Source organism: Pseudophryne corroboree, chromosome 2 (assembly GCF_028390025.1).
Source record: "Pseudophryne corroboree isolate aPseCor3 chromosome 2, aPseCor3.hap2, whole genome shotgun sequence".
Lineage (NCBI taxonomy): Eukaryota > Metazoa > Chordata > Amphibia > Anura > Myobatrachidae > Pseudophryne > Pseudophryne corroboree.
Window position 1 is genome coordinate 836,553,279 of NC_086445.1, and position 23,692 is coordinate 836,576,970.

The 23,692-nt window shown below is 48.4% G+C and overlaps 1 protein-coding gene across 2 annotated transcripts in view; it reads right to left on the minus strand.

Moving 5' to 3' along the window:
* Positions 1–23,692, minus strand: part of RPS6KA3 (ribosomal protein S6 kinase A3) — a 357,052-nt gene that overhangs the window by 56,054 nt on the left and 277,306 nt on the right. For both annotated transcript variants that reach the window (XM_063955757.1, XM_063955758.1), the window contains 3 exons: positions 18,031–18,137; positions 10,226–10,263; positions 2,112–2,254 (listed from right to left, as the gene is read on the minus strand). In XM_063955757.1, the coding sequence (XP_063811827.1) occupies positions 2,112–2,254; positions 10,226–10,263; positions 18,031–18,137 (288 nt within the window). The remainder of the gene's footprint in view (positions 1–2,111; positions 2,255–10,225; positions 10,264–18,030; positions 18,138–23,692) is intronic.

The following is a 23,692-nucleotide window of genomic DNA, read 5'->3' on the forward strand; positions in this document are numbered from 1 at the left end:
ACAGGACACGTCTAGCAGAAATCGACATAGCTTTGACTCTAGAACCCAGTAGACCAATGTCTCTTTGAGCATGTCTTATATATAAGAAAGCATCTTTTATATATCCTAGGGTCAATAACATGGTATCCTTATCTAGGGTTTCAATCTCCGCTGATAAGGTATCTGTCCACGCTGCTACAGCGCTATAAACCCCTGCCGACACAATCGCCGGCCTGAGTAGTGTACCAGAATGTGTATAAATGGACTTCAAAGTACTTTTCTGCATGCTATCTGCAGGATCCATGAGGGTAGCTGTATCTTGGTATGTCAGTGCTACCTTTTGGGTAAACGTGTCAACGCCTTGTCCACCCTAGGGGAGGATTCCCATCGTATCCTGGCCCTAGCAGGGAAAGGATACGCCATGAGAATTCTTTTGGGAAACTGCAGTTTCTTGTCTGGAGATTCCCTCTCTTTTTCACACAATTAATTTGGTTCATGAGAGGGGGGAAATGTTATCTCAGCTTTCTTCCCCTTAAACATGTGTACCCTCGTGTCAGGGACAGATGGGTCATCAGTGATATGCAAAACATCTTTTATTACAATAATCATATATTGAATACTTTTCTGCCAGTTTTGGCTGTAACTTTGCATCATCGTAGTCGACACTGGAGTAAGACTCCGTGTCGGTATCAGTGTCTATTATTTTGGATAGTGGGCGTTTTGAGACTCTGAAGGTCCCTGCGACATAGGGACAGACATGGGTAGATTCCCTGTCTGTTATCTAATCTTTTGTGCAATAAATTTACCTCAGCACTTAATTCCACATATCCAGTCAGGTGTCGACAGAGACACCACACACACACATTTGCTCCATCTCCTCCTTAGAAGAGCCTTTTACCTCAGACATGTCGACACACACGTACCGACACACCACACACTCAGGGAATCCTCTTATCTGAAGACAGTTCTCCCACAAGGCCCTTTGGAGAGACAGAGAGAGAGTATGCCAGCACACACCCAGCGCCAACACCCCAGGAAAAACACACAATGTGTTTACCCAGTGGCGCTGTATTACTATTATTTGCTGCTAATTATGTGCCCCCCCCCCCCCCCCCCCCCCTTCTCTGAAACCCCCTTTCACCGTGGATAAGCAGGGGAGAGTCCGGGGATCTTCCTCTCAGCTGTGCTGTGTAGAAAATGGCGCTGGTGAGTGCTGAGGGAGAAGCCCCGCCCCCTCGGCGTCGGGCTTCTGTCCCGCTTAAATATAATAAAAACTGTAGGGGGCTCTTTATATATACAGTGCCTAGCTGCATATATATCTCTTTTGCCAGAAATGAGGTTTATATTGCTGCCCAGGGCGCCCCCCTTGCGCCCTGCACCCTTACAGTGACTGCCGTGTGTGAGGTGTGTGGGAGCAATGGCGCATAGCTGCACTGCTGTGCATTACCTCAGTGAAGATCATGAAGTCTTCTACCGCCTCTGAAGTCTTCTTTTCTTCTCATACTCACCCGGCTTCTATCTTCCGGCTCTGTGAGGAGGACGGCGGCGCGGCTCCGGGACGAACTCCAGGGTGAGACCTGTGTTCTGACTCCCTCTGGAGCTAATGGTGTCCAGTAGCCTAAGAAGCAGAGCCTTGAAACTCACAGAAGTAGGTCTGCTTCTCTCCCCTCAGTCCCTCGATGCAGGGAGTCTGTTGCCAGCAGGCTCCCTGAAAATAAAAAACCTAACAAATATACTTTCTGTCAGAAAGCTCAGGAGAGCTCTCTGAAAAGCACCCAGTCTCCACTGGGCACAGTATCAAACTGAGGTCTGGAGGAGGGGCATAGAGGGAGGGAGCCAGTGCACACCAGATCTAAAGTCTTTCTTAAAGTGCCCATGTCTCCTGAGGAGCCTGTCTATCCCCATGGTCCTTACGGAGTCCCCAGCATCCTCTAGGACGTAAGAGAAAAGAAAAATTCCCAGCTATGTGTATATAAGACTATTATAGTGCAAGTTATTCTACCAAACAAAAAAAGCACAGAAATGTGTTTCAACAATAATAAAGAGAAAGGGTATGAATGCACCCATAAAATAAATACAGAAATATGATAAAAAGAGAATTGTATAAACACATAGTGAGCTAAGACACCTACCATGAGAACGCCAAAAGACCACCAATCGGCACTCTGTGTGTGGCCTCGCCTATTTACAACCTCTGGTGCCATGTACTCCACCGTGCCACAGAAAGAGTAAGCTTTCTTTTCATGGTCAATAGACTCTTTGCTAAGACCAAAATCTAGAAAGAATAAATCAAATTAGTATAACTCCATTGTACTTTGACTTGATGACAGGAGGTTGTCGGGATGCAAACAGGAAACACCTTTTCAAAACTATCTTTGACTACACTAATGCCCCATAAGAGATATTCAGGGTTATACTGATTCCCACTTTGCCCCTTAAAGATTTATATTGCTTTTCTGTCCAGGAAATAGATGGTTGGATAAGATATTCCAGGATTATGTCCACCAGTAGGACAATTAAAGTGCAATGGAATATGCTGCGCTATATAAGAAACAATAATCTGTTAATATTCAGAAAATAGGTGCACTGCTAAGAAAAATCATCATACTAGATATATTAGGAAACTAGCCTAACATCATGCATGGTACAGACAAGACACTAATTTCAGAAATACTGCAATGCCATTCTCTCCAAACATTGTGAGACAAAGGTTTTAGATGCGTGTCAATCATTCTATGTGGTTCATAGTTCACTTTCAATTTGGTCTGACATGCCAAAAGCCAATTATGCTTTTCAGGATCAGAGGACACAAATCTTTAGGCTCCTTGTCTTCCTGCTCTTAATGTCTGTCTCTGTTCCAATGTCACCTTTTTCTAATGCTCTTAATGACTGCACTAATCATGGGCCCACAAATTTAGCATGGCAGCAGTAGCAACCAACCACTTACGAAAGCCTTGGGCACAAAGTGTTGGGGTACTTCTTGTAAGTTATAAGGTGACTTCTGCATGTGTGACAGGCATGGTCAGATGGACGTACAGTGTGGAGGATAATGAATCAGGGGACTTGCTACCTATACGCATGAGTAGTGTGCAATAAATTTCCGCATGCACAAAAATAAGATTTTACTCACCGGTAAATCTATTTCTCGTAGTCCGTAGTGGATGCTGGGACTCCGTAAGGACCATGGGGGATAGCGGCTCCGCAGGAGACTGGGCACAACTAAAGAAAGCCTTAACACTACCTGGTGTGCACTGGCTCCTCCCACTATGACCCTCCTCCAGACCTCAGTTAGGATACTGTGCCCGGAAGAGCTGACACAATAAGGAAGGATTTTGAATCCCGGGTAAGACTCATACCAGCCACACCAATCACACCGTATAACTCTTGATACTATACCCAGTTAACAGTATGAAATATAACTGAGCCTCAACAGATGGCTCAACAATAACCCTTTAGTTAGGCAATAACTATAAACAAGTATTGCAGACAATCCGCACTTGGGATGGGCGCCCAGCATCCACTACGGACCACGAGAAATAGATTTACCGGTGAGTAAAATCTTATTTTCTCTGACGTCCTAAGTGGATGCTGGGACTCCGTAAGGACCATGGGGATTATACCAAAGCTCCCAAACGGGCGGGAGAGTGCGGATGACTCTGCAGCACCGAATGAGCAAACTCTAGGTCCTCCTCAGCCAGGGTATCAAACTTGTAGACCCTTACAAAAATGTTTTAACCCGACCAAGTAACAGCTCGGCAAAGTTGTAAAGCCGAGACCCCTCGGGCAGCCGCCCAAGAAGAGCCCACTTTCCTCGTGGAATGGGCTTTTACAGATTTAGGGTGCGGCAGTCCAGCCGCAGAATGTGCAAGTTGAATCATGCTACAGATCCAGCGAGCAATAGTCTGCTTAGAAGCAGGAGCACCCAGCTTGTTGGGTGCATACAGGAGAAATAGCGAGTCAGTTTTCCTGAATCCAGCTGTCCTGGAAACATAAGACTTTCCAGGGCTCTGACTACCTCCAGTAACTTGGAATACTCCAAGTCCCAAGTAGCCGCAGGCACCACAATAGGTTGGTTCACATGAAACCAGTTCTTTTTGGAAGAAAATCGTCAGAGCCGAAATCTGGACCTTTATGGACCCCAATTTGAGGCCCAACGTCACCCCTGCTTGCAGGAAGTGCAGGAATCGACCCAGTTGAAATTCCTCCGTCGGGGCCTTCATGGCCTCACACCAAGCAACATATTTTCGGCAAATGCGGTGATAATGTCTTGCGGTGACATCCTTCCTGGCTTTGATCAGGGTAGGGATGACTTCCTCCGGAATACCCTTTTCCTTCAGGATCCGGTGTTCAACCGCCATGCCGTCAAACGCAGCCGCGGTAAGTCTTGGAACAGACAGGGTCCCTGCTGCAGCAGGTCTTGTCTGAGCGGCAGAGGCCAAGGGTCCTCTGTAAGCATCTCTTGAAGTTCCGGGTACCAAGCTCTTCTTGGCCAATCCGGAACCACGAGTATGGTTTTCACTCCTCGCCTTCTTATTATTCTCAGTACCTTGGGTATGAGAGGTAGAGGAGGAAACACAGAAACCGACTGGTACACCCTTGGTGTCACTAGAGCGTCCACCGCTATCGCCTGAGGGTCTCTTGACCGGGCGCAATATCTTTTCAACTTCTTGTTGAGGCGGGACGCCATCATGTCTACCTGTGGTTTTTCCCACCGGTTGACCAGCATTTGGAAGACTTCTGGATGAAGTCCCCATTCTCCCGGGTGGAGGTCGTGCCTGCTGAGGAAGTCTGCTTCCCAGTTGTCCACTCCCGGAATGAACACTGCCGTCAGTGCTAACACATGATTCTCTGCCCATCTGAGAATCCTTGTGGCTTCTGCCATCGCCATCCTGCTTCTCGTGCCGCCCTGTCTGTTTACATGGGCGACCGCCGTGATGTTGTCTGACTGGATCAGTACCGGCTGGTGTTGAAGCAGGGGTCTTGCCTGGCTTAGGGCATTGTAAATGGCCCTTAGCTCCAGGATATTTATGTGAAGAGAAATCTCCTGATTTGACCACAGTCCTTGGAAATTTCTTCCCTTTGTGACTGCTCCCCAGCCCCGAAGGCTGGCATCCGTGGTCACCAGGACCCAGTCCTGTATTCCGAATCTGCGGCCCTCTAGTAGATGAGCCCTCTGCAGCCACCACAGCAGCGACACCCTGGTTCTGGCCGATAGGGTTATCCGCTGTTGCATCTGGAGATGGGACCCGGACCATTTGTCCAACAGGTCCCACTGGAACGTCCTTGCGTGGAACCTTCCGAATGGAATTGCTTCGTACGAAGCTACCATTTTTCCCAGGACTCGTGTGCATTGATGTACCGACACTTTTCCTGGTTTTAGGATGTCTCTGACCAGAGATGACAATTTCTCGGCTTTTTCCAGTGGAAGAAACACTCTTTTCTGGTCTGTGTCCAGAATCATTCCCAGGAACAGAAGACGTGTCGTCGGGACCAGCTGTGACTTTGGAATGTTTAGAATCCAGCCATGCTGTTGTAGCACTTCCTGAGAAAGTGCCACCCCCACTATCAACTGTTCTTTGGACCTCGCCTTTATCAGGAGATCGTCCAAGTACGGGATAATTAAAACTCCCTTCTTGCGAAGGAGTATCATCATTTCGGCCATTACCTTGGTAAAGACCCTCGGTGCCGTGGATAACCCAAACGGCAGCGTCTGGAACTGATAGTGACAGTCCTGTACCACAAATCTGAGGTACTCCTGGTGCGGAGGGTAAATGGGGACATGCAGGTACGCATCCTTGATGTCCAGGGATACCATGTAATCCCCCTCCTCCAGGCTCGCAATAACCGCCCTGAGCGATTCCATCTTGAACTTGAACCTTTTGATATAAGTGTTCAAGGCTTTTAAATTTAAGATGGGTCTCACCGAACCGTCCGGTTTCGGTACCACAAACATTGTGGAGTAGTAACCCTGTCCTTGCTGAAGGAGGGGTACCTTGACGATCACTTTCTGTGAATACAGTTTTTGAATAGCCACCAACACTGCCTCCCTGGCAGAGGCAGTTGCCGGCAAGGCAGATTTTAGAAAACGGCGGGGGGGAGACGTCTCGAATTCCAGCCTGTACCCCTGAGATACTACTTGAAGGACCCAGGGATCCACTTGTGAGAGAGCCCACTGTGTGCTGAAAAACCTGAGACGTGCCCCCACCGTTCCCGATTCCGCCTGAGCAGCCCCAGCGTCATGCTGTGGACTTCCCGGACGCAGGGGAGGACTTCTGCTCCTGGGAACTAGCTGTGTGCTGCAGCTTTTTCCCCCTTCCTCTGCCCCTCGGCAGAAAGGATGAGCCTCTAGCCCGCTTATTTTTCTGGGGCCGAAAGGACTGTACCTGATAATACGGTGCTTTCTTTTGCTGTGGGGTAGCCTGTGGCAAAAAAGTCGATTTCCCAGCAGTAGCTGTGGAAACGAGGTCTGAAAGACCTTCCCCAAAAAGTTCCACCCCTTTATAGGGTAAAACTTCCATGTGCCGCTTGGAGTCGGCATCACCTGACCATTGCCTAGTCCATAACCCCCGTCTGGCGGCAATGGACATAGCGCTTATTTTTGATGCCAGCCGGCAAATATCCCTCTGTGCATCACGCATGTATAAGACCGCGTCTTTTATATGGTCAATCGTTAGCAAAATATTGTCCCTATCCATGGTATCAATGTTTTCCGACAGGGAGTCTGACCACGCAGCAGCAGCACTGCACATCCAAGCTGATGCAATAGCGGGTCTCAATATAATGCCAGTGTGTGAGTATATAGCTTTTAGGGTACTCTCCAGCTTTCTATCAGCAGGTTCTTTTAGGGCGGCCGTATCCGGAGACGGTAGTGCCACCTTCTTTGATAAGCCTGTCAGCGCTTTATCTACCCTAGGGGGTGTTTCCCAGCGTGACCTATCCTCTGGCGGGAAAGGGTACGCAGCCATTAACCGTTTAGAAATGATCAATTTCTTATCTGGGGAAGTCCACGCTTCCTCACACACCTCATTTAATTCGTCAGATGCAGGAAAAACTACTGGTAGTTTTTTCTCACCAAACATAATACCCTTTTTTGTGGTACCTGGGGTATCATCAGAAATGTGTAATACATTTTTCATAGCCTCAATCATATAACGGGTGGATCTATTGGAGGGTACACTCGTCTCATCATCGTCGACACTGGAGTCAGTATCCGTGTCGACATCTGTATCTGTCATCTGAGGTAGCGGGCGTTTTATAGCCCCTGATGACATTTGAGACGCTTGGACAGGCACAAGCTGAGTAGCCGGCTGTCCTATGTCGTCAAACCTTTTATGTAAGGAGCTGACACTGTCACGTAATTCCTTCCATAAGTCCATCCTCACTGGTGTCGACCCCGCAGGGGGTGACATCACATTCACAGGCATTTGCTCCGCCTCCACATCATTATCCTCATCATACATGTCGACACAGCAGTACCGACACACAGCAGACACACAGGGAATGCTCTTACAGAGGACAGGACCCCACAAAGCCCTTTGGGGAGACAGAGGGAGAGTATGCCAGCACACACCAGGGCGCTATATAACACAGGGATATCACTATACAGAGTGTTTTCCCCTATAGCTGCCTATAATATATATATATTGCGCCTAAATTGTGCCCCCTCTCTTTTTTTACCCTTTCTGTAGTGCAGGACTGCAGGGGAGAGCCAGGGAGCTTCCTTCCAGCGAAGCTGTGAGGGAATAATGGCGCCAGTGTGCTGAGGGAGTTGGCTCCGCTACCTTTTTAGGCGGGCTTTCTCCCGCTATTTTATCGTTTCTGGCAGGGGTTAATATACACCTATATAGCCTCTGGGGCTATATATGGTGTTAGTTTTGCCAGCCAAGGTGTTATTATTGCTGCTCAGGGCGCCCCCCCCCCCAGCGCCCTGCACCCATCAGTGACCGCAGTGTGTGGTGTGCATGAGGAGCAATGGCGCACAGCTGCAGTGCTGTGCGCTACCTTGGAGAAGACAGAAGTCTTCAGCCGCCGATTTTCCGGACCACCTTCTTGTTTCTGGCTCTGTAAGGGGGACGGCGGCGCGGCTCCGGGAACAGACGACGAGGTCGGGTCCTGTGTTCGATCCCTCTGGAGCTAATGGTAGGTTTGCTTCTTCTCCCCTTAGTCCTTCGTTGCAGTGAGCCTGTTGCCAGCAGGTCTCACTGAAAATAAAAAACCTAAACTATACTTTCTTCTAGGAGCTCAGGAGAGCCCCCAGTGTGCATCCAGCTCAGCCGGGCACAGAAATCTAACTGAGGCTTGGAGGAGGGTCATAGGGGGGGGAGCCAGTGCACACCAGATAGTCCTAAATCTTTCTTTAGATGTGCCCAGTCTCCTGCGGAGCCGTCTATTCCCCATGGTCCTTACGGAGTCCCCAGCATCCACTAGGACGTCAGAGAAAAAGTAGGTCCCATGGACCCCTCACTTTTAGAAATTGGGGTCCTACCGGTCTTTTTCTGGGTCCCATCGGAATAAAGGTTCGTATTAATCTTAATCTTGTTTGGACACTACAAAAGTGTTGCAAGGTGGGGGGATGGGGTGACAGTGCTGCTGGGCTGTGTAGCATGCAGGACACCCTGCACCAGAGCTGTAACCAAACATTTTGGTTCCCTTAGGCAGAAAGTGAATTAGTGTTCCACCTCCTAGCCTGGAAAGCACAGGCGGCGCGCGCCGCAAAATTTTAGGGGCGTGGCTTCATGGGGACAGGGTGTGACCACATAATAGTGCCAATTCACATTACACCACACAGTGGTGCCGCTTATACACATTGCACCAGGTAGAACCTCCTATGCACACTGCGCCAGGTATAGCACGTTATACACTTTGCGCCAGGTACAGCACGTTATACACTTTGCACCAGGTACAGCACGTTATACACTTTGCACCAGGTACAGCACGTTATACACTTTGCACCAAGTACAGCACGTTATACACTTTGGGCCAGTTAGAGCACGTTATTATACACATTGCGCCTGTTAGAGCACGTTACTATACACATTGCGCCAGGCAGAGCACGTTACTATACACATTGCGCCAGGCAGAGCACGTTACTATACACATTGCGCCAGGCAGAGCACGTTACTATACACATTGCGCCAGGCAGAGCACGTTACTATACACATTGCGCCAGGCAGAGCACGTTATTATACACATTGCGCCAGGCAGAGCACGTTATTATACACATTGCGCCAGGCAGAGCACGTTATACACATTACGCCAGGCAGAGCATGAGTGTGGTACTACCCCGCTAGCCCAAGTGGCATTATACCATTGTGCAGATATGCCAAGGCAGTGCAAATAGAGGGTACTGCATACATGAATTGCCAAATATAGCTGATGGGAACCCACTTCTTGGCAACCAGATTTTAAGTTAGACACCTCTGGCTTTAGTTTAAAAACACACACACACACACACACACACACACATACTTATTATAAACAAACATCGACACACACGTATATATACAGACAATAACACAAGCTGCCCATCCCTGTTACCGGGTTGCTGGGTGCTGAGAATAGCCGGGAACAGAGCTCTCTCCACTCCGCGTCTCCTGCCGCCCGCCCCCAGGCCCGCGCTCCATAGACACTGTGCCTGACAAAGCCGTCTCCCCCCCACCGCCAGGTAATCACTGCTCCGTTATAGCCGCCGCACTCTCTGCTGTGTCGGGCCGTCTGTGAGTGAGGGGAAGCGGCAGCAATGTCTGTCAGTGACCAGGGGGGAGGCTAGGGAAGGGGGGGGTTCTCGGGGGGTAGCTCGCGGCAGCTATTGCAAGGGGACGGGGAGGCGGCACCAACCATGCGGCACCCTCCCTGTCTATCAGTGACCGGGGGGGGGGGCTCACGGCAGCGCAGCATCAATTGGAAGGGGACGGGGAGGCGGCACCAACCATGTTCCACCCGGGCTCACGGCAGCGCAGCATCCATTGGAAGGGGACGGGGAGGTGGCAGCGACTATGCTCCGCCCTCCCTGTCTATCAGTGACCCGGGAAGGGGGGCGGCTCACGGCAGCGTAGCATCAATTGGAAGGGGACGGGGAGGCAGCAGGAGGATTTACTGATCGCGGTGTGCAGCGCTCGTCACAGCGCGTCCTGTGGGACCCGCTGATTTTTGAAAACCGGGTCCCTTACTGCTTATAGCGCGTAAAATACGCGCTATAGCGAGTATTTGCGATCACTGTCTGTTTCATGGTTTTTGCCCCACATACCTGTTAATTTGATGTGGCCCTCCTCATCAAGCAGTATACTGGAAGAAAAAAAGGAGATTTATGGTAAGACTTAACATTGTTAAATCTCTTTCTGCGAGGTACACTGGTTTCCACAGGGAATAACAAACATCGGGATGTAGAGTTGGATCTTGATCCGAGGCACCAACAGGCTAAAGCTTTGACTGCTCCCAGGATGCACTGCACTGCCTCTTCTATAGCCCCGCCTCCAGGCACTGGAGCTCAGTTTTGTTAACCAGTCCAATACAGTAGCAGGTAAGAGAGACGGTAGATGTTAGTCACATAGATCCACATTCTCACGACAGGAGAAGGGACTAGCGGCTAATGCCATACAAATACACAGAAGCTAAGGCCCTCATTCCGAGTTGTTCGCTCGCTAGCTGCTTTTAGCAGCCATGCAAACGCTAAGCCGCCGCACTGTGGGAGTGTATCTTAGCTTAGCAGAAGTGCGAACGAAAGGATCGCACAGCAGCTACCAAAAAAATTTGTGCAGCTTCAGAGTAGCTCCAGACCTACTCATAGCTTGCGATCACTGCAGACTATTTAGTTCCTGTTTTGACGTCATGAACACGCCCTGCGTTCGGCCAGCCACGCCTGCGTTACCCCAGGCACACCTGCGTTTTTTCACACACTCCCTGAAAACGGTCAGTTGACACCCAGAAACACCCAATTCCTGTCAATCACTCTGCGGTCAACAGTGCGACTGAAAAGCGTCGCTAGACCTTGTGTGAAACTACATCGGCTTTTGTGAAAGTACGTTGCGCGTGCGCACTGCGCCCCATACGCATGCGCAGAAGTGCAGTTTTTTTGCCTGATCGGTGCGCTGCGAACGAAAGCAGCTAGCGATCAACTAGGAATGAACCCCTAAGTACGTCAGGGTGGGCGCCCTGTGGAAACCAGTGTACCTCGCAGAAAGAGATTTAACAATGGTAAGTCTTACCATAAATCTTTTCTGCAGCAGGTTACACCGGGGATGTCCTAAAACAGTTCCTCATGGGAGGGGACGCACTGTAGCTGGCACAAGAACCCGGCGTCCAAATGAAGCATCACTGGAGGCGAAGATTCAAAGGCATAGAACCTGATAAACGTGTTCACGGAGGACAACGTAGCCGCCTTGCACAATTGTTCAGCGGACGGGCCGAAGGTCCAACAGACAGAGTAGAATGGGCCTTGATAGCAGCAGGAGCTGGGAGTCCAGCCTGCGCATAAGCTTGTGCAATAACCATTCTAATCCACAGGCCAGCCAAGTTTGTGAAAACCATAAAGTACAAAAAGAGAATCTGATCTCCTGATAGAGGCAGTCCTTTCTACATATATACGGAGAGCCCGTACCACATACAAAGACCTTAGGTAGATAACCAGGGCGAGTTCTTAGAACTGCCCGGTTACGGTGAAAAATCAGAAAGGGTGGACGACAGGACAAAGCGCCCAAGTCTGACACCCTCCTAGCAGAGGCAATACCCAACAGAAAAATGACCTTAAGCATAAGGCATTTAAGGTACACAGACTCAAGAGTTTCAAACGGAGACTCTTGAAGGGCATTAAGAACGGACAGATCCCATGGAGCCACAGGAGGTACATAGGGAGGCTGAATCCGTAGTACGCCCTGAGTGAATGTATGAACGTCAGGAATAGATAACATTTTTCGCTGAAACCACACCGACAAGGCAGAAATGTGAACCTTGAGGGAGGCCAGGCGATGTCCTAAATCCAGGACTTGTTGCAAAAAAGCCAGAAGTCTGGAAGTACTAAACTTGTATGCATCGTAATTCTTAGCTGCACACCAGGTGAAGTAAGAATTTCAGACCCTATAATACATCTGTGCAGAAGCCGGTTTGCGGGCCTTCAACATAGTTTAAATAACCGCCTCAGAAAATCCTTTGGCTCCCAGGAGTGAAGCTTCAAGAGCCACGCCGTCAAAGCCAGTCTTGCCAGGTCCTAGTATACACAAGGGCCCTGAACTAGGACGTCTGGGCGTTGAGGAAGTAGAAGAGGACGCAGGACCCTGCAGGTCTTTGAACCAATGCCGTCTAGGCCACGCTGGAGCGACTAGAAGCAGTATTCCTCCTTCTTGCTTGAACTTTCGTAGTACCCTGGGCAGGAGTGACACTGGAGGGAACACGTATGGCAGCCGAAAGCTCCATGGAATTGCCAGTGCGTCCACGAACGCTGCTTGAGGATTCCTTGTGATTGTGTCGAGACGCTATCAGGTCTACATCTGGTAGACCCCACTTGTCCACAAGGAGTTGGGAGACCTCCGGATGAAAACTCCCCTCCCCGGCGTGTACGTCCTGACAACTGAGGAAGTCTGCTTCCCAGTTGAGAACCCCTGGAATGAAAACTGCCGATGTTGCTGGCAGATGGCGTTCTGCCCATCGAAGAAATTTTGACACTTCCCTCATTGCCATGCGGCTTTGAGTGCTGCCTTGATGATTTATGTATGCCACCGTGGCGTTGTCTGATTGTACTTGAACAGGCCTGTTCTGTACGAAAGGCAGGGCCAGTGTCAATGCATTGAACACTGCCGGCAACTCCAGAATGTTTATCGGAAGGAAAGATTCCTCCCTGGTCCAACGACCCTGGACAGAGTGTTGCTCCAACACTGCGCCCCAACCCCGCAGAAGGGACAACCCCTGCTCAATTGTTGGTCCTGTAGCCACCAACTCATTGACAGACGAACTTCCGGAGTCAAGGAGATCATTTGAGACCTGATCCTTGTGAGGCAGGCCGTCCCACTTGGAAAGAATTAACCTCTGTAGAGTGCGGGAATAAAATGGAGCGTACTCTACCATTTTGAAAGCAGACACCATGAGGCCTAGTACTTACACTTGGCAATACATCTTTGGCGAGAGAGGAAGCATCTGATCCTGTCCTGAAGTTTCAGAACCTTTTCTGGAGACAAGAATAAACGTTGGTTGTGTGTGTCCAGTAATGCCCCCAGGTGCACCATGCACTGAGCAGGGACCAGTGAAGATATCATCCAGTTGATGAGCCACCCGTGCGCTTGTAGGAATTGGACCGTCAATTCCAGATGATGGAGGAGAACCTCTGGGGTAGTTCGCCAGGATCAACAAGTCGTCCAGATACGACAGGATCCTGACACCCTGACGGTGGAGAAGGGCAGTCATGACCGCCATGACCTTGGTAAAGATCCGAGGAGCCGTGGTCAGTCCGAAAGGCAAGGCTTGGAACTGATAAAGGTTGCCAATAGCAAACTGTAGATATTGCTGATGCAACATGGCAATAGGTATGTGTAGGTAAGCATCCTGTATGTCCAGGGATTCCATATAGTCCTTGGGTTCCAAAGCCAGTACAATAGAGCGCAGAAGTTCCATACGGAATATGGACACCCTCACAAATTTGTTCAAAGATTTGAGGTTGAGTATAGGCCGGGAGGATCCATTCGGCTTCGGAACTAGAAACAGCGTTGAATAGTATCCCCTGCCTTTCTGAGACAGAGGCACCAGCACCATCACTCCTGTATTCAGGAGGGATTGGACAACCAAATGTAGAGTTTGTGCTTTTAACGGATCTGAAGGTTTAACAGTTGAGCAAAACTGGCGAGGGGGATGTCTCTTGAAAGAGATCTCGTACCCGTGAGAGACAACTTTCTGCACCCAGGCGTCCGAAGTGGTCTTTAACCATACCTGGGCGAACTGCAGAAGTCGGCCTCCCACCCTGGGGTCCCCCAGGGGGAGTCCGGCCTGTCATGCAGCAGGCTTGTCCGGTTTGGAAGCAGGCTGACAGGTGCCCCAAGAACATTTAGGTTTGGGCTTAGAGGATTTGGAAGTGCGAGCCTGTCTCGGGTAGGCCTGACCCTTTGCATTACCTGGAGGTCGAAAGGAACAAAAAGTAGTACTCTTAGCCTTCGGAGCAGAAGGATTAGTACTTGGGAGAAACACGGTCTTGGCTGACGCCAAGTCGGTCATAATCTTGTTCAGATCATCTCCAAATAGTATATCTCCCTTAAAAGGGAGCACCTCCAAGGTCTTCTTAGAGTCCAGGCCCACCGACCAGGACCGTAACCACAGAATTCGGCGAGCCAAGATAGACGTAGTAGATGCCTTGGCCGCCATAAATGCCTGCATCAGAGGCCACCTCCTGAATATAGTGGGAGGCTGTGGTAATATATGACAGATATTGTCTGGCAGTGTCAGAAAAATTCAGAGGTAGCTCTTCCTCAATAGCTTGAACCCATGCTTCAATGCCTTTTGCAGCCCAAGAGGCTGTCATAGTGGGTCTATGTACAGCACCTGTAAGAGTGTAAATAGCTTCAAGCAACCCTCCACACACTTATGCGTCGGTTCCTTCAAAGAGGTGACGGTGGTGACAGGCAGAGTAGATGACACCACAAGACGGGCTACATGCGAGTCCACTGGTGGCGGGGTTTCCCACTTGTTACTCAACTCCGCAGAGATAGGATAACGAGCATCTTTATAGACAGGGAAAATTTCTTTCCTGGAGAAGACCAGGATTCCTGACATATGTCAATTAAATGGTCAGAATGTGGTAAGACTAATTTAGTAACCTTCTGACGTTTGAACTTATCAGGTTTCTTAGACGTATCAGGATCTCAACATCAATCTGAAGAATCAGCTTGATACCCTGCACTAGTTTAGGAACATCAACATCTGTTGTAGAATCTTCATCAGAAGCTATTAGTGGATTGTGAGGAATAAATGGCTCACTTAGATGACCCTTTGGTCCCAGTAGGGCGAGGGTTAGGTTTTTGTTTAACCAAGGACTGATTTAATTGCTGTAACTGGGTTGACAGAGTATCCGCCCATAGTGGATTAACTACAGGGACAATATGTGGCTGTAATGGCACACTAGGTCCCACAGGAGGCATAAGTTGTGTTACAAGCGTAGTCAGCATATATGAAAATGCAGCCCAAGGTGGATCCTGATTCGCCACAGGTGCTGCGGGCTGACTAGGGGGTGCAGAACACCCAGTACCTGAACCCTCAGCAGAAATCTTTTCCTCAGGTAAATCCGTGGCGCCAGCACTGCATGATGCAGGAGCGTCTGCGGATTTCCCATCCTGTGTAGCAGACATTATTGGGAATGTAGCCTTAGGGCGTATCAGTGCAATATAGCCAGACAAACACAATACCTGACAAAAATCCCCTAAGATATGTGACCGCAATTGCAGAGCACAGACAGAGGATCTAAGTGGTATGAGGTGACTGAAACACACAGTGAAAAAATAATATTTTAAACCTACCGGTAAATCTTTTTCTCCTAGTCCGTAGAGGATGCTGGGAACTCCGTAAGGACCATGGGGTATAGACGGACTCCGCAGGAGACATGGGCACTATAAAAAAACGTTAGAGTGGGTGTGCACTGGCTCCTCCCTCTATGCCCCTCCTCCAGACCTCAGTTAGAGAAACTGTGCCCAGAGGAGACGGACAGTACGAGGAAAGGATTTTTGTTAATCTAAGGGCAAGATTCATACCAGCCCACACCATCCACACCGTATAACCTGGAATATACGCAACCAGTTAACAGTATGAACAAAACAGTATCAGCTAACGACTGATCCCAACTGTACCATAACCCTTATGTAAGCAACAACTATATACAAGTCATGCAGAAATATGTCCGCACTGTAGCAGGGCATGCTGGGATATGTAGTTCAACAACAGCTGGAGTGTCAAGGTTAGCCATCACAGCTATATGGTATATGAGACCCTGATGCACTTAGACCTCCAGGGCACAGAATATGGCGATAGCAATATGTGTGATACACAGAACAGAATCCACACAGCAGCTATAGGCACACACAGTCACAAGTACAATGCAGAAATTATTACATATAAAAAAATAACACTGCACTAGATTAGTAATTCTACATATAGAAATGTATGTATACAGATAAAACAATGCACTGTAACCAGTGGATGTATATCACAGAATACTTATACTAAATATTCATATAGAAGTGCACTTGTTCTTAACTAACGCGGTCTAAACGACATGTAGAATACTTAAGTGTCCTGTAAATGCACAGCGCTGATGAGACCGACGGCTTTACAGAGTAGACAGTGCCCAGCAGTCCCGGAGATCAGCACAGCTAGTAGTGAAGATGGCGCCAAAATCTCTGTCAGGGAGTGAGGGAAAGTGAAATGCAGCTCCAGGGCGGGAACACCAGCAGTAGATGGCGCTCGGAGCTGGGGGAGGGGCTACAGGTTAGCGCCTTATCCCCTCTGCTGGACTTCACCATCAGGTACTGTGGAGCCTATGTAAAACGGATTTATAACAAATCCGAGCCGTACTCCTTGCACTGGTAGATATAGTGAGGTACCTGTGCCAGTGTCCACGCCAGTGGTGCGGTCTGTCTCCTGGGCGACCGGATCACGATTTACCTTACCTCCCCCCTTCTAGTGCAGCCACGCGATCCTGGAGAATGACAGCGGTGGTGTGCCTGAAAAACCGGTGTGTCTCTGCTGCAAGTACCTGGGAACCAGGCCACGGGAGTATGCAGCGCCGCTGAGGGAGATGATGGAGCTGTAGCACAGAATGTCATAAAGACATAGAAAGTGCTGCGGCCCTTGAAGTCTTCTAAAAAGCTCTTTTCAGGGCTGCTCAATCGCAGCCCCACCTGTTAGCTGCCTGCACTGCAGGCACCAACTTACAAACTAAGCTCCAGTGCCTGGAGGCAGGGCTATAGAGGAGGCGATGCAGTGCATCCTGGGAACAGTCAAAGTTTTAGCCTGCTGGTGCCTTGGATCAAGATCCAACTCTACACCCCGATGTTATTTCCTGTGGAAACCAGTGTAGCCCGCTGCAGAAACAGATGATATTTTGATAGGCTTGTTAGTTATGAATGAGAAAATAACATTGTGTAGATTTCGATGCAAACCACTCCTCACAATGGAGTTTTCAAACATTTTGTGAAAGGAAAATAAATATCATATATAGAGCCTCTCTTATAACAGACGCTAAGTAACTGTTGTAAAGCAACAAGATTTAAACCACTTTCTCAAGATCTAGATTTCTCATAAAATTTAATTTCGACATTTTGTGCCCTGTATTTGTAAATCATGTGAATGCATTTTAGTCTATAGATGTGTACACACGGTGAGATAAATGTGTAAGATTTTGACTATACAGTCAAAATCTTAAGGAAAGTTAGTCCATATCTCAAGGTGTTGGCATCTAGCGATTCTGATGCACACTCCCACAGGGTTGGTATCTCAAGGCTAGATAGACTGTGCAGGCAAGTCAATCTTGACTATCTAGTGTACTATCTAGTACAAAGTATGGTCAAAACTGTACATAGACAAAATCGCAAGCACAGATAGTAAAAATCTGTACTATCTGGGCTCTGGGGGAGTTCAAGGGAAATCGCATAGTCAAAATCAGGCATAGCAAGGATCTCACCATGTGTACACACCTTAAGAGAGCATGCAATGTGACTATTAATCGTACTGTAATAGTATGCTTTTCTGATTAACCTTTGTCTCCAACCCAGATGGTCAATTTACGGCATATCGCAACTGAAATATTGCATATTTTCCTAGGAAAAGAGTGATGCACAGCAACACAAAAGTAACCAGACATCACTTAATTCTTCACACTTCAGTCTGTAATCCTGAATGAAGGGACAATTTTCTAAAACAGAAGATAATAAACCAAAAAAAATGACAAAAATACTGCCTTTAGTTTGGGCTTAAGGTCCCAAACACTATTTATCTAGATCAGTAGTTCTCAAGCTAAGTGCTGTGACACCTGGGTAAACAACTACAGCTGAATGTCGTTCTAGTTAATTTCTAATGGTTACTTACTTTTCTGGCTTAAGGTCACGATATATTATTCCAAGAGTGTGAAGGTGATCTAAAGCAAGTGCCAATTCTGCCAGGTAGTATTTCACATCTTCTTCAGTGAACATTACCTACAAAATATACCCCCAGATATTTAACAGCCCTACTAGCAGATAAAAAAGCAGCAACATTGCATTATCTACTGCATCATACCAAGGAGCAGAACCAAAAAGCATGGTACAATGTGATTACCACATATAAAATATAATATAATATATAAAACATGGGATTTTAATTACCTCGTAGTCCATAGAGGATGCTGGGGTCCACATTAATACCATGGGGTATAGACAGGTCTCTTGGGAGCCATGGGCACTTTAAGAGTTTAATAATGTGGGCTGGCTCCTCCCTCTATGCCCCCCCCCCTACCAGACTCAGTCTAGAAACTGTGCCGAAGGAGACGGACATACTTCGAGAAGGAAATACACAGATAGTGGTGAGATTCACACCAACAGAAGACCAAGCTAACCAGCTTGAATCAAGTCCGCAAAGGCTGAACAACATTACTTAACCAAGTAACAATGCAGCACTTAACCAAGTAACAATGCAGCACTGAACCAAGTTACAAGGCAGTACTGAACCAAGTAACAACTGCAGGAAAACGAAGCGCTGGGCGGGCGCCCAGCATCCTCTACGGACTACGAGAAAAGGATTTACCGATAGGCAAATAAAATCCTATTTTCTCTTACGTCCTAGAGGATGCTGGGGTCCACATTAGTACCATGGGGATGTACCAAAGCTCCCAGTATGGGAGGGAGAGCGCGGAGGCTCCTGCAGAACTGATTGACCAAACTAAAGGTCCTCAGAGGCCAAAGTATCGAACCTGTAGAACTTAGCAAACGTGTTTGACCCTAACCAAGTAGCCGATCGGCAAAGCTGTAAAGCCGAGACACACCGGGCAGCCGCCCAGGAAGAACCCACCTTATTTATTTATTTATTAACAGTTTCTTATATAGCGCAGCAAATTCCGTTGCGCTTTACAATTTGAAATAACAATAACAAACTGGGTGATAACAGTCATAGAGGTAGGAAGGCCCTGCTCGCAAGCTTACAATCTATAGGGAAATAGGCATATGTACACAAGGAAAGGTGCTATCTATTGCATAGAATGAAAAGACATGTGAGGATATGTGTGGACTGTACAGAGTGGATGTAATTTGATAGGAAGGTTTATGAAAGTTATGTGGGCGGTTCTGGAATGTGATAAGCTTGCCTAAAGAGGTGAGTTTTGAGGGAACGCTTGAAGGTTTGGAGACTAGAGGAGAGTCTTATTGTGCGTGGTAGGGCATTCCACAGAGTGGGTGCAGCCCGATGAAAGTCCTGCAGTCGTGAGTGGGAGCGAGTAATGAGTGTGGATGAGAGACGCAGGTCTTGTGAAGAGCGAAGAGGTCGGGTTGGGAGATATTTTGTGATAAGCGAAGTGATGTACGTTGGTGTAGTTTGGTTAATGGCCTTGTGTGTGAGTATAAGTATTTTATATTGAATGCGGTAGAGTACAGGTAACCAATGGAGGGACTGAGAGTGGATCTGCAGACGATGAACGTCTAGCGAGGAAAATAAGCCTCGCCGCTGCATTCAGAATGGATTGTAGTGGTGAGAGTCTCGTTTTGGGAAGACCAGTTAGAAGACTATTGCAATAATCAATGCGGGAGATGATGAGCGCGTGGATTAGAGTTTTTGCAGTGTCTTGTGTAAGGTATGGTCGTATTTTGGATATGTTTTTTAGATGCATGTAACATGATCTTGAGACAGATTGAATGTGGGGAACAAAGGACCTTACGAGTAGAGTGGGCCTTAACAGATTTCCGACATGGAAATCCTGCCGTAGAATAAGCATGCTGGATAGCGAACCTGATCCAGCGAGAAATCGTCTTCTTAGAAGCAGGATACCCAATTTTGATGGGATCATAAAAGGACACAGAGAGTCCGATTTTCTGTGACGAGAAGTTCTCTTCACATAAATCTTCAAAGCCCTCACAACATCCAAGGACTTTGAGGTAATTGAGGAGTCAGTAGCCACTGCCACTGAATAACCTTATTCGGAATGCCTTTCCTAGCTAAAATCTGGCGTTCAACCTCCATGCCATCAAACGTAGCCGTCATAAGTCATGTCATCATGTCTATGTGAGGTACACCCCAAAGACTTGTCACCTCTGCGAACACCTCCGGATGGAGGCCCCACTCCCCTGGATGGAGATAGACTTCCTCAGCAGACACTGCTTCCCAGTTGTCCACTCCCGGAATTAAGATTGCTGACAGCGCCGTTGCGTGCTTTTCTGCCCAGAGGAGGAGCCTTGTCACCTCTGCCATTGCAGCTCTGCTCTTCGTTCTGCTTTGTCGGTTTATGTAAGCCACCATCGTTACATTGTCTGACTGCACCTGAATGGCCTGATCTTGCAGAAGATGGGCCGCTTGTAGAAGACCGTTGTTCCAGAATGTTTATCGGAAGGATGGATTCCAATCTTGACCACCTTCCTTGGAAGTTTTCCCCTTGGGTGACTGCGCCCCAACCTCTGAGACTTGCATCCGTGGTTAGAAGGATCCAGGTCTGAATCTTGAACCTGCGGCCCTCGAGAAGGTGAGGCATTTGTAGCCACCACAGGAGTGAAATCCCAGCTTTCGGTGACAGACGTATCCTCTGGTGCATGTGCAGGTGAGATCCCGACCACTTGTCCAGGAGATCCAGTTGGAAGGACCATGCATGAAATCTTCCGTACTGTAGAGCCTCATAGGAGACAACTATCTTCCCCAGCAGGCGAATGCACTGATGAACCGATACCCGGGCAGGCTTCAAGACATCCCGGACCATTGATTATGTCACCAACGCCTTTTCCACCGATAGAAACACCCTCTGCACTTCCATGTCGAGGATCATCCCCAGGAAAGACAATCTCCTTGTCGGCTCCAAATGTGACTTTGGAAGATTCAGGATCCATCCATGATCCCTGAGTAGTCGAGTTGTGAGAGCAATGTTCTGCAAAAACTTTTCCCTGGCAGAAGCTTTTATCAGCAGATCGTCCAGATATGGAATTACATTCACTCCCTGCTTGCGGAGGAGTAGCATCATCTCTGCCATTACCTTGGTGAACACTCTAGGTGCCGTGGATAGGCCAAATGGCAGTGCCTGGAATGGACAGTGACATTCCAACAGCGCAAATCTGAGATAAGCCTGGTGAGGCAGCCAAATCGGAATGTGAAGGTAAGCATCTTTGATATCCAGGGATACCAGAAATTCCCCCTCCTCCAGACCTGAGACCACTGCTCTCTCAGAGATTCCATCATGAACTTGGATTCCCTCAAATAGGGGTTTAAAGATTTTAGGTTCAAAATCGGTCTGACCGAACCGTCCGGTTTCGGTACCACAAAGAGGTTTGTGTAGTAACCCTTGGTTTCCAGATGAAGTGGAACTGGAACAATGACTTTTGCATTTTCCAATTTTTTAATGGCTTCCTGTAGGATAGCCCTTTTGTCAGCAAAGCTGGTAAAAATCTGTGAGGTGGGAGTTCTTGTAATTCCAGTCTGTACCCCTGGGACATAATATCTTGTACCCAGGGGTCCAGGCCTGATGACACCCAGACCTGACTGAATTTTTTTTAGACGTGCTCCCACCTGCCCGATCTCCAGGCTGGGAGGTCCACCGTTATGATGAGGATTTTGAGGAAACAGAACCAGGCTTCTGTTCCTGGGAACCTGTTGGTGCAGGTTTTCTGGATTTTCCCCGAAAACCTCTGAAGAAAGTGGAAGGGGGCTTGGATTTTTTAACCTTTGTAGTCCGAAAGGACTGCATTGTAGACGTAGAAAAAGATTTTATCATTGGCAGAGTGGCTGAGGGAAGAAAGGTTGACTTACCCGCGGTTGCCATGGAAATTCACGCATCCAATGCTTCCCCAAACAGAGCCTGACCTGTGAAGGGTAGGTTCTCCACACTCCTCTTGGATTCCGCATCCGCAGACCATTGACGCAGCCAGAGTCCCCTGCGTGCCGAGACAGCCATGGAAAACGTCCGTGCATTTAGATGACCAAGGTCCTTCATGGCCTCCACCATGAAACCTGCAGAATCCTGTATGTGACGTAAAAATATTTCAATGTCACTTCTATCCATAGAGTCTCAATCCTCTAGTAATGTGCCTGACCACTTTACTATGGCTTTAGAAATCCATGCACAAGCAATGGTGGGCCTTAGCGCCACGCCTGAAGTAGTGTATATTGACTTGAGCGTAGTCTCAATCTTGCAGTCTGCCGGCTTTCAAAGCGGTAGACCTAGGGACAGGTAAAACCACCTTTTTAGACAATCTAGATACAGAAGCGTCTACTATAGGGGGGTTTTCCCACTTTTTCCTATCCTCTTCAGGGAAAGGAAAAGCAACGAGAACCCTCTTTGGGATCTGGAATTTTTTCTCCTGGTTTTCCCAGGATTTTTCAAACAATGCGTTTAATTCTTTAGATGCAGGGAATGTAAGGGAGGCTTTCTTATGATCTGTAAAGTAAGCCTCCTCGACCTGTTCAGGTACCTTGTCTGTAATGTGTAAAACATCCCTAATGGCCTCAATCATGAGTTGCACCCCCTTAGCAAGGGATGCCTCTCCTTCCCCAGTATATCCCCATCACCGTCTCAGAGTCGGTATCCGTGTCGACCTGCATAATCTGGGCAAGGACACGCTTTTTTGTGCATATACCAGTGGATTTTGATGAGGTAGTGGGAGCAAAATACGACAAAACCTCTACAGATTTTTTTAAAACCTGTGTTTCAGTCTCATTATGAGCTATCCTAGATGAAATCTGGGATATCATTCCCTTAATAGAAGCCACCCATTGGGGTTCGGGTTCAGAAGGATGAGACAGTATATTGCATTCCTTAGTACAAGGAAGAGACTCTTCTGGAGAAGAAACACACTCTGCAGCACAAGATACAGAGTCCCTAGACATGGCAATGTAAGATATATTACATACACACAGGAAAATGTCAGACACGGTTTCCCCCAAGTACCTTCAGAGAGACACAGAGTTAAGGAGCCAGCACACACAGCGCCCCAGTAGGCAGTTATATAATAAAAGCCTGGCGGTGACTGAGTAACCTTAATAGACTACACAGCTCTATAATGTGAATAAACACTCCCCCCCCCCCCCCCTCCCCTTTTATAACCCCCTGGTACCGCACAGGATAGCTGGAGTTATGTGGAGGGTCCACGCTCCCTGTCAGCGTCTCTGATCTATGATCTGCAGGGAGAAAATGGCGCTGGTGAGTTTTGGATCCGCTCTGAGAAGCTCCGCCCCCTGTAATTGCGCGTCTTCCCACACTTCTGGAGATTAAACTGGCCTGAGGTAATGGTGGCTATCAGCAGTACAGAGTCCCTGATAGCAATAGTGACCAGTGTTTAGGGTATTGCGAAGGCCCAGGGCGCCCCTCACAGGGCTGCACACTGCACCTCTGAGCCCTCCGGAGCACAGCCTTACAGTGCTGCGTTCCCACCCTTGTGCCGCCATTCTCGCCGAAGATCCGCTTATCGGGGCACCGGTGTCCTACTCACCACCTCGATCTTCTGGCTCTGTTAGGGGGCGGCGGCAGTGCTGCGGGAGTGAGCGGTTGCCTCGGGGGCTAGCGATCATCACTCTCCGGAGTTCAGTG